Source organism: Rousettus aegyptiacus, unplaced genomic scaffold (genome assembly GCF_014176215.1).
Source record: "Rousettus aegyptiacus isolate mRouAeg1 unplaced genomic scaffold, mRouAeg1.p scaffold_m13_p_1, whole genome shotgun sequence".
Lineage (NCBI taxonomy): Eukaryota > Metazoa > Chordata > Mammalia > Chiroptera > Pteropodidae > Rousettus > Rousettus aegyptiacus.
The window spans coordinates 165,671,229-165,684,770 of record NW_023416284.1 but is presented as its reverse complement, the minus strand read 5'-3'; the positions used below and the strand labels follow the sequence as shown (position 1 = coordinate 165,684,770).

At 39.4% G+C, this 13,542-nt stretch overlaps 1 protein-coding gene across 5 annotated transcripts in view; it reads left to right on the top strand.

Annotated features, from left to right (window-relative positions):
• The window catches only part of NHSL1 (NHS like 1), a 126,381-nt gene that overhangs the window by 81,622 nt on the left and 31,217 nt on the right, over positions 1-13,542 (top strand). For all 5 annotated transcript variants that reach the window (XM_036222095.1, XM_036222087.1, XM_036222106.1 and 2 more), the window contains exon 3: positions 5,792-5,919. In XM_036222095.1, the coding sequence (XP_036077988.1) occupies positions 5,792-5,919 (128 nt within the window). The remainder of the gene's footprint in view (positions 1-5,791; positions 5,920-13,542) is intronic.

The window sequence follows — 13,542 nt, the reverse complement described above, 5'->3', positions numbered from 1 at the left end:
TTCCCTCAGTGAATCATTTATTGTGATCCCAGAGTAAAGCTTCCCATCCCACACTTCTCCATTAATTCACAAATATTTACGAAGCATCTACTAACTGCCAAGCACTGTTATACACACAGGAGATTCCACAGTGAGAAGAACAAATTTCTGTCCTCATAGAGCATAATGATGTTCTTACGAGGCCACAAGAAACAAACAGAAAAGCTAGTCAACTACATAGCATGTTAGAAGGTCCCAGGGGCTAAGGAAAATAAAGCCAGGAAGGGAACAAGGGCCTGATGGAACAGGCCTCACTGAGTGGTGACATCTGAGTGAAGAAAGGGGGTCCTGTCACCCTGAGAAAGAGCTGGAGGGAAGTGCGGTTTGGGTTGAGAGAAGAAGGGGAACAGTAGGAGATGTGTTTAGACAGGTAAAGTGGGGACGATCAGAGAGGGCCTTCCGGTTACTGTAAGGATTCTGGCTTTCACCAGGAGGCTGGGGGTGGAGGGCAGCTTCGGAGACTTTGAACAGAGAAGTGACATGATCTCACTTGCACCTCTCACCTTCCAGCCCATCCCCTTCCCCAAGATGCTAGGACTCAGCTCCTGCCTCCTCAAATGTAGAATTGACATTTTAACACTATTGTTATCTTTGAACACAGGATAGTTCTTGATTTATTCAGATCTTTTAAAATTTCCTCAGCAGAGTTTTTGTGGTTTTGCATGTGCAGGTCTTACACATTCTTTGTCAGATCTATGCCCAAGTATTTCATATTTCTGATGCTATTGTAAATGATATTACTTTTACAATTTTAATTTCTGATTGTTTATTGCTAAAATATAGAAATGCAATTGATTTGTGATTATTGATCTTCTATCGTGCCATCTTGCTGAACTCTAGAAGCTTATTTGTATGTTCCACACATTTAAAAATATTTCTTGGGGAAATCGAAGAATTCCTACCACATTTTAGCATTTCCGGGTTCTCTACTATATTATTTAATTTCCTAGAGCTGCCATGACAAAGTACCACAAACTGGGTGGCTTGAAACAACAGAAATGTATTGTTGTACAGTTCCGGAGGATGGACGTCCAAAACCAAGGTGTAGGCAGGAACCGTGCGCCCTCCGCCGCTAGGGCAGCGTCTCTCCCTTGGCCTCTGGCGCATGGCTCCGGCCTCGGCCTCCGTCTTCACGTGGCCATCTTCCCTCTGCGTCTGTGCGTCTCTGTGTCTCCACACCACCCCAGTGTCTCTGTTTTCTCTTCTCACATGGGCATCAGTCCTATTGGATTAGGGCCCATCCTAATGTCCTCACTTTTAACGCGATTACATCTGGAAGACACATCTTGGCAAATAACATCCCATTCACAGGTACCAGGGATTAGGGCTTCAACGTACCTTTTTGGGGGACACAAGTCAACCCATAACATACACTTTCAGATCAAAGAACTTCTGTCCTTTCTTCTCCTTGCTTTAGCAGTTAACAGTATATTAAATACATTTACCAAGCACCTGGCCGGTGGTACTCTACCTGTGTAAAAATGCCCCTAAGTATGAGTCTTCAAGTTATGTAAAACAAATTAGGTAATAACTTTATAAATTCAGAAGTTAGAGCGTTTGAAATGTTTGAGCTGTATTTTGGATTGAGAGGAGTTAGAAATAAATAATCAGGCCATTGAGAGTGAGAGAATCCCAGTCTGAGTATCATACTATATCCTTGGGGTGGGGGGGAACAGTCTTATGATATTTAGATAACGATGTAGCCAACAGCTTCGTAAAATGGTAGAATCTTAAAGAATTGTGCAGCCAAGCAAATGCTGTTATCGAGTTGCTTACTGGCTTTTAAAAGTGGAAAAGTTTGAGGTAGTTATAGTTTATGGGGTAAATTCTCACAGCAATGACCATTTTTGGAGCACCTGTCATACGGACAGTTCTGTGAAAAGTTCTGGCTGACATACCTTTACCTAGTCTCTTGCCTCGGAGAGCAGAGCCCTCTGAAGTACATGTTGAATGATTCTCACGGCAGCTCCCCAGGAGGAGTAATGTCCCAGCTTTACAGAGGTGGAATCTGAGTTTCCAGGAGCTTACAATGCTGCCCCCTGGGTCTCATAGGCAGGAAGTGATGCCAGGCCTGTCTGGGTCCCAGACACTCAGCTGCTCCTCCATGTAGAGTCCCTCCCATGGTTAACCTGTTCCTGGTCGCTTTTCATTGCTGTTGCATCTTTTACATCCACAGCTCTCAATTTAATTCAGGGATTGGAAGTAAACATTAAATACATATTGGGCGAATGGGAGCAGGAATCTGGAAAATCTTAGATTCAGTGTTACCCAGCTCTGTTTGGAAGTCATTTGAGCTGCTTTTCAGATATTCTCACTTCTCCACTTGCTCACGAGATGGGATTGCCATTGCCATTTCTTGTCCCCTTTAAAATTAGGTATGGCCACGTGGCTTGTTTTGTCCAAAGAAACAGGAGCGGAAGTAACCCCTGGGTGCTTCTGGCAGAAGTTCCGAGAGCCAGTGTGAAATGCGCCACATTCCTAGGTGCTGCCCTGTGATTGTGCAAGCACACGCTGAGGTAGAGCATCACGCTGCCTGGTCCCTGAGTGACCGTGCTGAGCACGGCCCCTGCCAGCCCTGCCTGGACGAGGAGAACATCCAGGAACCTTCTGGTTGTGTTCAGCCGCCGAGATGTTGGAACCATTTCCAACTGCTGCATATTCTCCCTCATTGTGGCTGATGTAGCAAATTTAGGAACAAAACATAGAAAGTGGACATTCATCAAGCGCCTAGGAACGTGGCGCAGTTCACATTGGCTCTCAGAACTTCTGCCAGAAGCACCCATGGGTTACTTCCGCTCCTGTTTCTTTGGACAAGACAAGCCACGTGGCCATACCTAATTTTAAAGGGGACAAGAAATGGCATCAAGGATTTCCAGTAGAGAAAATTATTTTGAAAATAACTCTTTAAAACTTTTTGTGGTAGACTCTCTTAACATGTCTAAAATATTAAAACGGAAAGTCGAAGGAATAGCTTTAATGGAGGTTTGAAGGCCGGAGCAGTATTAAATTCATGAGGTAGATAACTGTCTAGTTCTATGATATTATTTTACTTTTTATATTTAAAACTTTGGTCTAACAAGAAATGTTTGTCCATTGTTCTTGCACTAAAGAAAATAATAGTTCGACATGAAAAGAGGAGGAGGAAATTTGTGGTTGGGAAACCAGAGGTCACAAGGAACAGTGACACCTTTATCCAGGCAGTACTGAGAACAATAATGGGGTTTTACTCGAAATTTCTGTGGCAAGAAGGGTATGTGTTAAAGCCAGATCTTCTGTTACATTTAGTGTCTCGTTTCTAGCCTGTAGTTGCTGGCATAACCTGGCTTTAAATTATGCTCCGCCTTGCAGTTACGAAGTTCAGTGTTTGAAAAGTCTTTGTCCATTCACGGCGGCGTGCACGCACTGATATCTCACTCTGCAGACAATAAACTCAGTTTTTAACGAACAAAGAAAGCCGTGGTTTTAGACACTGAGAGCTGTTGCAACTTGGCAAGAGACATTTTCCTAGATTTCACCTAGAGTTGGATGGAATAAGTGACAATGGATATTGATGAGTTTCCTGGATTTGAAAAATTTGATAGGTCAAAAATTGGTCCATCTGCCATAAATTTATACTGCCTAGTTTAATCTTAGACCCAGTCGTCATATTTCATTTGATATACTACTGTTCATTATACAACTATTTAAACACTTCTGTGACATAAACTTCCTTGTGGAACAACCAGGCATTGTCTGTTACACTAGGTGTAATAGGTGCACACACTACGAGTACTAACTATTGCCAGACTTTCATGCTTTTAATGTATATGGACAATAATTTTGCAATATTTTGGTCTTTTAAGATTTAACATCTATCAAGTCGTTTTAGCTATTTTTAATACTATTGTCAAGAATAACAGAACTAATATCACCTTTAAAAAGATGACCTAGTTCAGCAGTCTTTATTTTCTAGCAAAGGACTTTTCCAAATACAATCAGACGTGAAACCTAATACATAAAGTAGATTTTTAAAATTATAAAATTTTATAATTTCAAACTTAATATAAGGTAAATTAGTGAGGGGAAAAGACTATTTTGAACAGTAGATGGACTTAGTTTAAAAGGGCCTTGACCTTCACTTTGCATTTTGCTTTGTTTGGCAAGTATTTGAAAATACTGAATTACATGGTAAGTAGCTGCAAGTGGTAACAGTTTTTATTGGTTTGTTTTTCAAGGTTCACCCTGAATCTTTAGGAGCCTTCAGTTTTATTGGACCACAGAAAAGTTAATTTAGTAGCACAAGTTAATGAAATGTATAGCTATTGAGCTTGAGTGTTATTTTTTTAATCCGAGCTTTAAGGTAGTTAAAGAAAATCAAATAAAAAATTTACAGAATCCCAAACAGCTTTTGAAAACTACTACTAATCATGCTTTATTTAACAATATCTCTGTAGAGTGAGAGTATAGATTCTGATCGTACTATTTATTTTTTTTAGAGAAATAGTCAAATTTTGGAGAAAATGTGAAAATATCTTTCACTGAAAAGGGGTAGATGAGTATAAGTAAATCCTCATTGAAAAATAAATTGTATTCAAGAAGTTTCAGAATTTTTTTTTTAATTTCTATTTTACTCAATACTAAGAGTACCTGCCAGCCCAGCCTGCAAATTATTTAGCCTATAAGTGAAGTAATAATATTGAGATATCTTTTGATTGCACATGCATTTTTAAGTTAGTTTGGCATCCTAAAAGAACTTCATGACTATTTCCATGGGATTTAAAAAATCTAATTTCTGGTCCTGGTTTGAAAACTTTGTTCCACTGTGGAGTAGCAAAGGAGAGTGAGGGTTTTTATTCCCCAGTTGGAGAATTTTTATCCCTCCACTAAAGTAACTGCTGGTTTCCTCTTTGAAGACTAATCATAGATCCTGGTGTTAGAAAGGAATTCTGAAGATGCCCTACTTTGGTCCTGTGCCATTAGGTGCACGGTTTTATAAAGCTGTGCCAAGGGGAAACTTTTCCAAAAGCAAACACAATTTGCACTCCTTTGAGTAAGCCGGATATTTAAAGGAACCCTGTGGCGAATACTTTTGCAAGGCAGATGCTCCTTTAAGGTGGCGTCTGGGTAATCGGGAAGCTCCTAGGGCTTTAAAAAGCCATTAGAACCCTTCTTGCTGCACTTGGCCCCACCGATGAGAGTAATCAGTGCAGTGGTTCCTCCTCGAAGACAGCTCCTAGTCTTTAAGCAGCCAGTGACCCCGTTCCCCCTGTTACCCAAGGCACTGTACCCCCCAGGTAGCTTCCACTCAGTGGTACCAGGCATTTCTCTGGGGACTGGCAGGCGTCTCAGACTGCCACCCAGCTTCATATTAAATTCTGCACCCCTATTATAGGCTGTTTGTCATCAAAGTTAAATTGAGAACTAAAGATAAGAGCATCGAAAACCATGATTTCCCATGTCACTTCCAACTGATGAGTCTGGGAAACAAGCACAGCATAAGGATTGCTTGCGGTTTTGATGTGGAATTATATAATCAGTTGTATGCGTCAAAAATCATAGTAAGACCCTGGGTTCAAACGCTGAGTTCACCGCTTGCTCGCACAACATTACAGAGGGAATAATTTAATTACCCTAAGCTTGACTCAGAGGGTTGTTGTGAGGTCTGAAGGTGATCCCTTTGAAGTATATTAATATGGCATGTAAATGTGAAAAGATAAATAAAGAGGGGTGTTTTATAATGCCCTCTCTTCTCCCCCGCCTGTCCCCTCTGCAGAATGTGATAAGCTGCGGCGGGATGGCTACCGGAGTTCGCAGTACTACTCCCAGGGACCCACCTTTGCAGCCAACTCTGGTCCGCTCTATGATGACTATCAGGATGAGGATGAAGACACAGATCAAAAGGTAAGGCTTCTAAATTCAACACGAGATCCTGGATTGGATACCGGAACAGAAAAAGGACATAAGTAGAAAAAAATGATGAAATCAGAACAAAGTGCTTTTTTTTTTTTTTTTTTAGTTAATATTATTATCCCAAGTTAATTTCTTAGTACCGCATTTATGTAACATCAACCTTAGGGGAAACTAGGTGAAGGATACACACAAAGAATTCTCAGTACTATTTTTGTAACTTTTAAGTCGAAACTCAGTTTAAAAAAAAAAAATAATAATAATAATAATAATAATAAGGTAAGTTCCTGATCCAAGGAATTTATTAAAGGGGCATAATGAGTATATTTGTACATTTTGAATATTCTCTTTTGAGTAGAAGAAATAAAAGTCTTATTTCTGTTACTTTGTTTTCTCGTATGACCAAGACCCCAGGTAGATAAACAAGAACTATAAGTTTAACAGCAGAAAAATCACTGCTCCACAAGTGGTCAGTATTTTCACACAGATCAAATGCAGACTGCGCTTTACTTACTATTATAGCACTGGTCAGTCCACTTTCATGATGCCATTTCATATTTGTTTTCCTTTTTCTCCTGCCATCTATTATGATATGTGCAAACTATTTAAGACAAATATGTTTTCTCAGTGCTAAATGCATACGAAAGAATAAAAATGTATGGAGAGTTTTAACTTACATCGTTTTGTTTTTTTATTTTATTAAGTAATATTGACTTGACACCAATTGCTTAAATAATGAACAGTGGTTTAGAAAGCATTTTAAATTAATCTAAGAAATTTCAGTGGAATTAGTCAATATAGCAATATCTTATTGTTTGGAGAATGTTATTCCAAATGTATTCTCTTTCCTCAAATAGGTAATATCAGAGAAAAAAGTAGATAACAAACAGTTCATCAAAAATGGGAAATTACTATCTTAAAATTTTGGTGTTCCGATGAAGACTGGACCCAGGTTTTTATTACAGAATGTTTTTCCTATTTCTTTAAAGGTATTTTCACATGTTAGGTTAGTCCTTTGGGACTCCAAAATACACAATAATACACAAATAAGCAAATAAACAATAATAAGAAAAGCAGCTATATCCAACGTGAGTTGGTCTTTAACTTTTAAAACTTATTGTTTTTTTTCTCGTTGGCATGAGTAAGAGAAATAAAAATCAGAAAATGAATTATATAGTGAGGATTTTGCTTTGTCTTGATTTTAAAAGTTGTTCAGCTTTATCAAAGTATAATTGACAAATAAAAATTTATATATTTAAAATGTGATTACTTAACATATGTGTAACTTGTGAAATTATCATTCACATAATCAGCCTGATGACAACCAGGTTAATTGATATATCCATCACTGCACATAGTTAGTTACCTTGTATGTGTGTGCCTGTGTCTGTGTGTGTGTGGCGAGAATCCTTAAGGATTACTCTTAGCAAATTTCAGGTACACAGCACAGTATTGGTAAGTGGAGTCACCATGCTGTACCCCAGATCCCAAAGAGCTTAGTCATCTTAAAACTGAAGGCTTATATCCCCTTTAGTCAGCATCTCTTCATCTCCATTACCTGTGAGTCTGTCTGCCTGCCTTCCTTCCTTCCTTCCTTCCTTCCTTCCTTCCTTCCTTCCTTCCTTCCTTCCTTCCTTCCTTTTTTAAATCCAGATATACCTCAGCCTTTCACTGATGCTCAGAGAAGGAGGAGCATTCCATTTATAGGGGCACCTAGTGAGACAGAGGTGGTTTCTGGATCAGTGTGATTGTACAAGTTGTGAGTACCCAGGGTACACAGAGTCCTTTGGTGGCAAATTGGCATTACCAAGACACCATCCTAAGATCTTCTGGACAATGGAAGTGGAGTTTATAAATTCTTACATAGTCATTTACTCACCATGATGCTTAAATCTGAGGGAAGTGGAGTTTATAAATTCTTACATAGTCATTTACTCACCATGATGCTTAAATCTGAGAGAAGTTAAGTCTCTGGACCAGTTTCTACGCCTGCTTTGCCATGCAGCCCTCTCACAAACATGCGTGAGAGAGTGTAGACACATTACCCCTGAGAAAGCAAGGCTCCTGTCATGTTGAACATGAGCCAGCAGATAATGATGCTGTGTAAAGGAATATATATACATATAGGCACACACATATGAATGTCATCCTTTATGTGATGTGGCATAACATGTCTTAGGAAGCATAAGAAGTACCTTAGTGTGGTTTGGTAGCACTGAACCAGAGATGATAGTGAGATCTTAGACAGATCTTCTCTCGGGACCACGTGCTTGTTCTATAAAAGGGAGGCGCAGTGAGGGGCCCCCCATGGCATGTGTGCTAGCAGGGAGTACAGTTTCCTGGGCCCCCAAAGAGCCTCTCCGAGTCACAGTGGCTGGACTCGGGGCCCTCCTATGCTTGCACCCTCACAAAAGCACTTAGCTGCTTTCAAATCTTACTTTCCTTCACAGTTTTATATCCTTGGTTGAAAGTATTTTGAAATCCTTGGAATATACAGTTAGCAATATTTAAGGGGAACTATTTCTCTTCCTTAAACACGTAGAACCAAGTTGAATTATGCTCAAAAGTTTCTAAGTCGTTCAGTCCGAATGTCTTCTCAAGATAGTTTCTGTTAGGAAATTTGTTTCAGAATAAAATAAATATCACATCATATGGGTATTAATTACAAATATTATATATTAATTAAAAATCAACTAACAAATTATAGCATCATATTACCTAATTGTATTCACTTCCTTCCTTCTTCGTCTCCCTTCCTCCCTCCCAGTCTTAACGGCATGCATCTGTTATGCTACATCATTCAGTGTTGTATTAACTTCTGCAATTTCTTGGTTCCATGGAGCATCCAAAAACCCACTCACCATCCCACTGTTACATATCAAATTTGATGGTGTTAGAGCACATTCTTTATCTTTTTGTTTGTTCATAATTACTGGATTAATTACAGTGCTCTCTACCAGAGAATATGCTTTTTTTCCCCCCTTCTTAACTGCATAAAGTTAACAGAATTTAGTGCTGCTTTCAGTGACAAAGGTCCTGAAATTGATATGGAAATTAACCTTTGTATGTCCTTGTGGCTTCTCTCCTGCTTCCTGTGGGTCCCCCTCCCTAATTAGTGCCTGAATATCTTCAAGTCAAAGTGAGGATTCATTCTCGGTGCCCCCCACACAGTGCTTAGTGCATGATTGGCTGCTCAGCTGGCTCCTTCTTTCAACAATCATTTCCTGAACAGTTACTACTAAGTAAACAGTCATTACCAAGTGAATCAGAAGCTGTTATTAATCTTTGCGACCCTCACCAGCATCCACCGGATCGCCCTGTAGTGTTGATGCAGCCACCAGTGGTGGTCATCTGGAACTAGACACGTTCCTGTATCCCTCCTCAGTGTGTTCCTCAGCGGAGCTAGTTTAAGCACAGAATTATGGTTCATTTTTAAAACAAGTGTTTATTAAATACCTTCTTTGTGCCATGGACTATTCTAGATGATAACTATATAATTAACGAAACAAATAAAAGAAATCCTGGCCTTCACTGGGACTTGATTTGATGGTGAGACACTGAGAGTAAATAGGCAATGATGCTGTATTAGAAAGTAATGTGTTCGGCCGTGAAATAAAGCAGAATAAAGCAGAGGGGAGGTTGCAGTTTTAAATCAAAAGACTAGGCCTCCCTGAGCAAAGAGATGATTGCAACTAAAAGAGTGAGCCATACAGAAATCTTGGAGAATATTCCAGCCATCACTGCAATAAATATTTCTTAAGGATATATGCAGATACAGCAACATACAGAGATTAATAAAATATCTGGACTGGCCTCAAGGAACTTATAGGCCTCAGATAGGGAGAACTAATCAGAAAAAAAGTTATATATATATCATATGCTACAGTAAATATTTATCATATAGTAACATGTGAAAGAAAAATTCTTCTGGCTCAGGCAGTTGGAAATTGGGAGGGTTTAGGAGAAGATAGGTATGTAAGAAGAGTAATTACAGGGCTATTGCAAGAAGCAAGGTATACTAAGGACCTAGACCAAAAGAGTAGCTCTGTAGTTGGTAAGAAAAGGAGGGAAATTAAGAGATAAAGTTAAGAGTTGGTGGCATTCTAGGAGTTAGAAGACAGATTTTGAGTCAGCTCTGCCATTTGCTGTGTTTATTTGGATGTATCACTTGGCCCTTCAAGGAATTCATTTCCTTATCTAGAAAGGGGGAGTGGAATAAAAATTTCTCTCTGAGATCTTTTTGAATAGGCTCTTTATTCATTTACTCAATAAATATTTATTGAGCATCTCCAATATGCCAAGCATTGTTGTAGGTCCTGAGGACCCATTAGGTGAAAAATGACAAAGTCCCCGCCATCAGAGGGAACATGATAGTAAGCAAACAAGTATAACACCAAGTGGCGATGAACATTTTGAAGAAAAATAAAACAATGGTAAGGAGAGTTACAGAGCGACAGGGCTGTTATTTTAGGTTGATTTTTTTAAGAGACCCCTCTGAGGCTGCCATTAGGGCAGACCTCAGGATGAAGTGTAGGAAGCCACACATAAATATCTTTGGAGGAGTTTTCTAGAAAGACGAGATCTTACGTGCAAAGGCCTGGAGAGAGTGATATGGTTATTGTGTGGGAGGTGTAGCCCAGGACCTGAGTAGCATGCTGTAGACAAGGGGAAGAGAAGTGATAATGACTTTGGGGAGATAAGTAAGGGCCAGATCACAAAGGACCTAATCATCCGCAATAAAGACTTTGGATGTGTCGTTCCTGGGCTAGACGGAGAGACACTGGCAGAACTAAGGTGGGAAGTAACATGATTTGGCCACTGTATGGAGACAAGAGAGTTGAAGATGGACGCAGAGGCAAGTCTACAGGCTATGGCAGGAATCCAGGCAGGATACAGGTGGTGGGGGCTGGAACCAACGGGCAGTGGTGGAGGGTCTGGGTTTATTTTGAAAGTAGATCCTGCAAAATTCCCTGAAATTATGAGAGGAGAAGTCAAGGATGATTTCATCCATCTGTCCAGCTTAATCTCTCTAGAATCCCATTACAAAAATTATTTGACCCCATGTGAAATTCTCATCCGTCGACTCCACCTCCTTCGTGCCGTCATCCATTCTTCCCCAGCTTATGGGGCTTGGCCTACCTTTACGTTCCCTTCTTTGCGCACACATTCCTCTCTGCTGGCCTCTCTCTCCTGTCAGTTTCCTAGAGAAATCCCAGCATCAGCTTGATCCAACTCTCCCCCTGCCCTGCATTAAAGCCTTACAAACCAAACAAGGCCAGAGACAAACCCAAGGTTGTGTTAGCTAGTCTCACTAGAAATGTAGGACCTCGAACCTAAAGTGCTGCCCAGCAATCCTGTATTCACTCATCAGTTTACTCTTCCACTCTCTCCAATTATATTTTCCACTTTCTTCTGAAATCTTCAAACGATACTTTCTTCGCTTTAATCTCAGATACTGTCTTTGATACTTACTGCACTAGGGGTGGGAGGAAACAATTAGAAGGCATATTCTTTCATACCCAAACCTATTAAATTGCTTGCATCTGTTTCTACCAGCTAGTCATTCCTTCCTGCCATTACAGTGGACGAATGATCCTTGCTGCTTCTCTGCCCTTTTGCATCCCAAGTTCCTAGATGAGGTAGGACATGGCACATAGTAAGCCCTTGATATTTTTACAATGGAATGATTAAGGCCAGTCTGTCGAAGACTTCATACCTGTGATTTACCCCCTGTCTCTCTTGCTTCATCAATCCTCTCTCTTTGTTGCATCATAACTATCATTATATAAATATGCCATATTTTCTTTCATCTTAAAATAAACCTCCTTTGACATTTCGCCCCTCTCCAAATTCTGCCACATTTTTCAGTTTTTCTTCATAATAGAACTTCTCCAAAGAACTGTCTAGACTTGTTGTAACACTGCCTTTCGTCACAATCTCCTTTGAACCCCCTTCAAACAAACTTTTATCCCCAGCATGATACTGAAACTCCTCTTGTTAAGTCTATCCATCACCTCTACCTTGCCAAATCTAATAGTTAATTCTCAGAACTCCTCTTAACTTCTCAGCAGCATTTAATACAGTTTATTGTTCTTTATGGCTTAAAATACTTTTTTAATTTGTGTTTCATGAGGCCACACACCCCTGATTTTCCTTGTCTCTTGCCGGCTACTCATTTGCTTCTTGGTTATTTGCTGATGTTCTTCCATATATCAGACATTGTTATAACATTGTGCATCTGGAACAGACTCACCCCTTGGGTGATTTCATTGAGTCCTATGGTTTTAAATTCCACATCTGAAGTTTTCTAAATTTCTCTCTTTCGTCCAGACTCATGCATTTATCTGCTTACTAGCTATCTCTACTTAATGTCTGACAGGTATCTTGACATTATACAAACCCAAATAGGTGGCTATCCTTCTTCCAAAACAATTTTTCTTTTTATAGTTTTACCCACAACTTCAGTCAACAGCAGTAAACCACAACTTCATTCCAACAGATGCCTAAGTAAAGTACATTGGGTTAATTCTTGGTTCTTTTCTTTTTCTCTTACCTTCAGCAAATTCTATAGGATTACCAATTATTGAACCACTTCTAAAACCTCAGTTCAGACAGTACGTGATGATGAAGTCCAGGGTGTATTCCTGAGAGTGGGTGGCTGAGGCATATCGGAGGCGAGGCTGAGAAGCGCCAGAGCAGCTCTGTGGCTGTTGAGTTAACCAAGGATTCTAACAGGAGTAGCAGCGGAGGGAGGCTGAGGAGGGTCACAGAGGGACAACGCGAAGTGAAGGAGTTAGCTTTTATTGCATAACTAACAGGAAGTCAGTGACACATTTTTTAAGTACAGGATTTAAGATTAGGAAAAAAATTTATATATATCATCTTATGTTAGATGGAGATATTTAGATAATATTAAAACTGATTTTCTAATTTATGTAATATATCAAACTTGACTCGAACTCCTAGAGAGGGAAATTTTTTTTCTATTTAAATAGAGAAATTTCTATCAAAAATCACACCAAATTTACAAAAAAGTGGTAATTCTGTGAGGTGATGTAGGTATTAAATAACTTTATTGTGGTAATTGTGTCACAATTAATACATCAAATCATCACATTGTTCACCTTAAACTTACACAATGTTATATGTCAGTTATATCTCAGTGAAGCTGGGCAAAAAAAGTGAAATAGTAAAAAAAAAAAAAGAAGAAGAAGAAGTTGAGCCAAATTGAAGAAAACATCAAGCCCAGATGGTTTCACCAAGAGTTCTACTAAAATTTTTAAAGAGTAGGTTAATTCAGTGCTTAACTCCCAGAGCAAAAACAAAGAAGGAAAAGGTGTGATTTCTTCTTTAATAGTTTAACACTGCTGCCAAAACCTGACAAGACTGCACAAAACAGAAGATCAACTGGCCAGTCTCACTCATGAATATTGGCATTGGAAGTCAAAAATAAAATGCTAGGAAACATAAATCTAGCAGCTCATTACCAGACAAATTCTCCAAATCCACCTGGACTTAGTCTAATAGTAATGGTCAGTATTAGGTAATCCAGTCATATGCTTTATTATTTTTGAGGAGAAAAATCAGATCAAAACCATAGATATCAGCAAGGTAGTT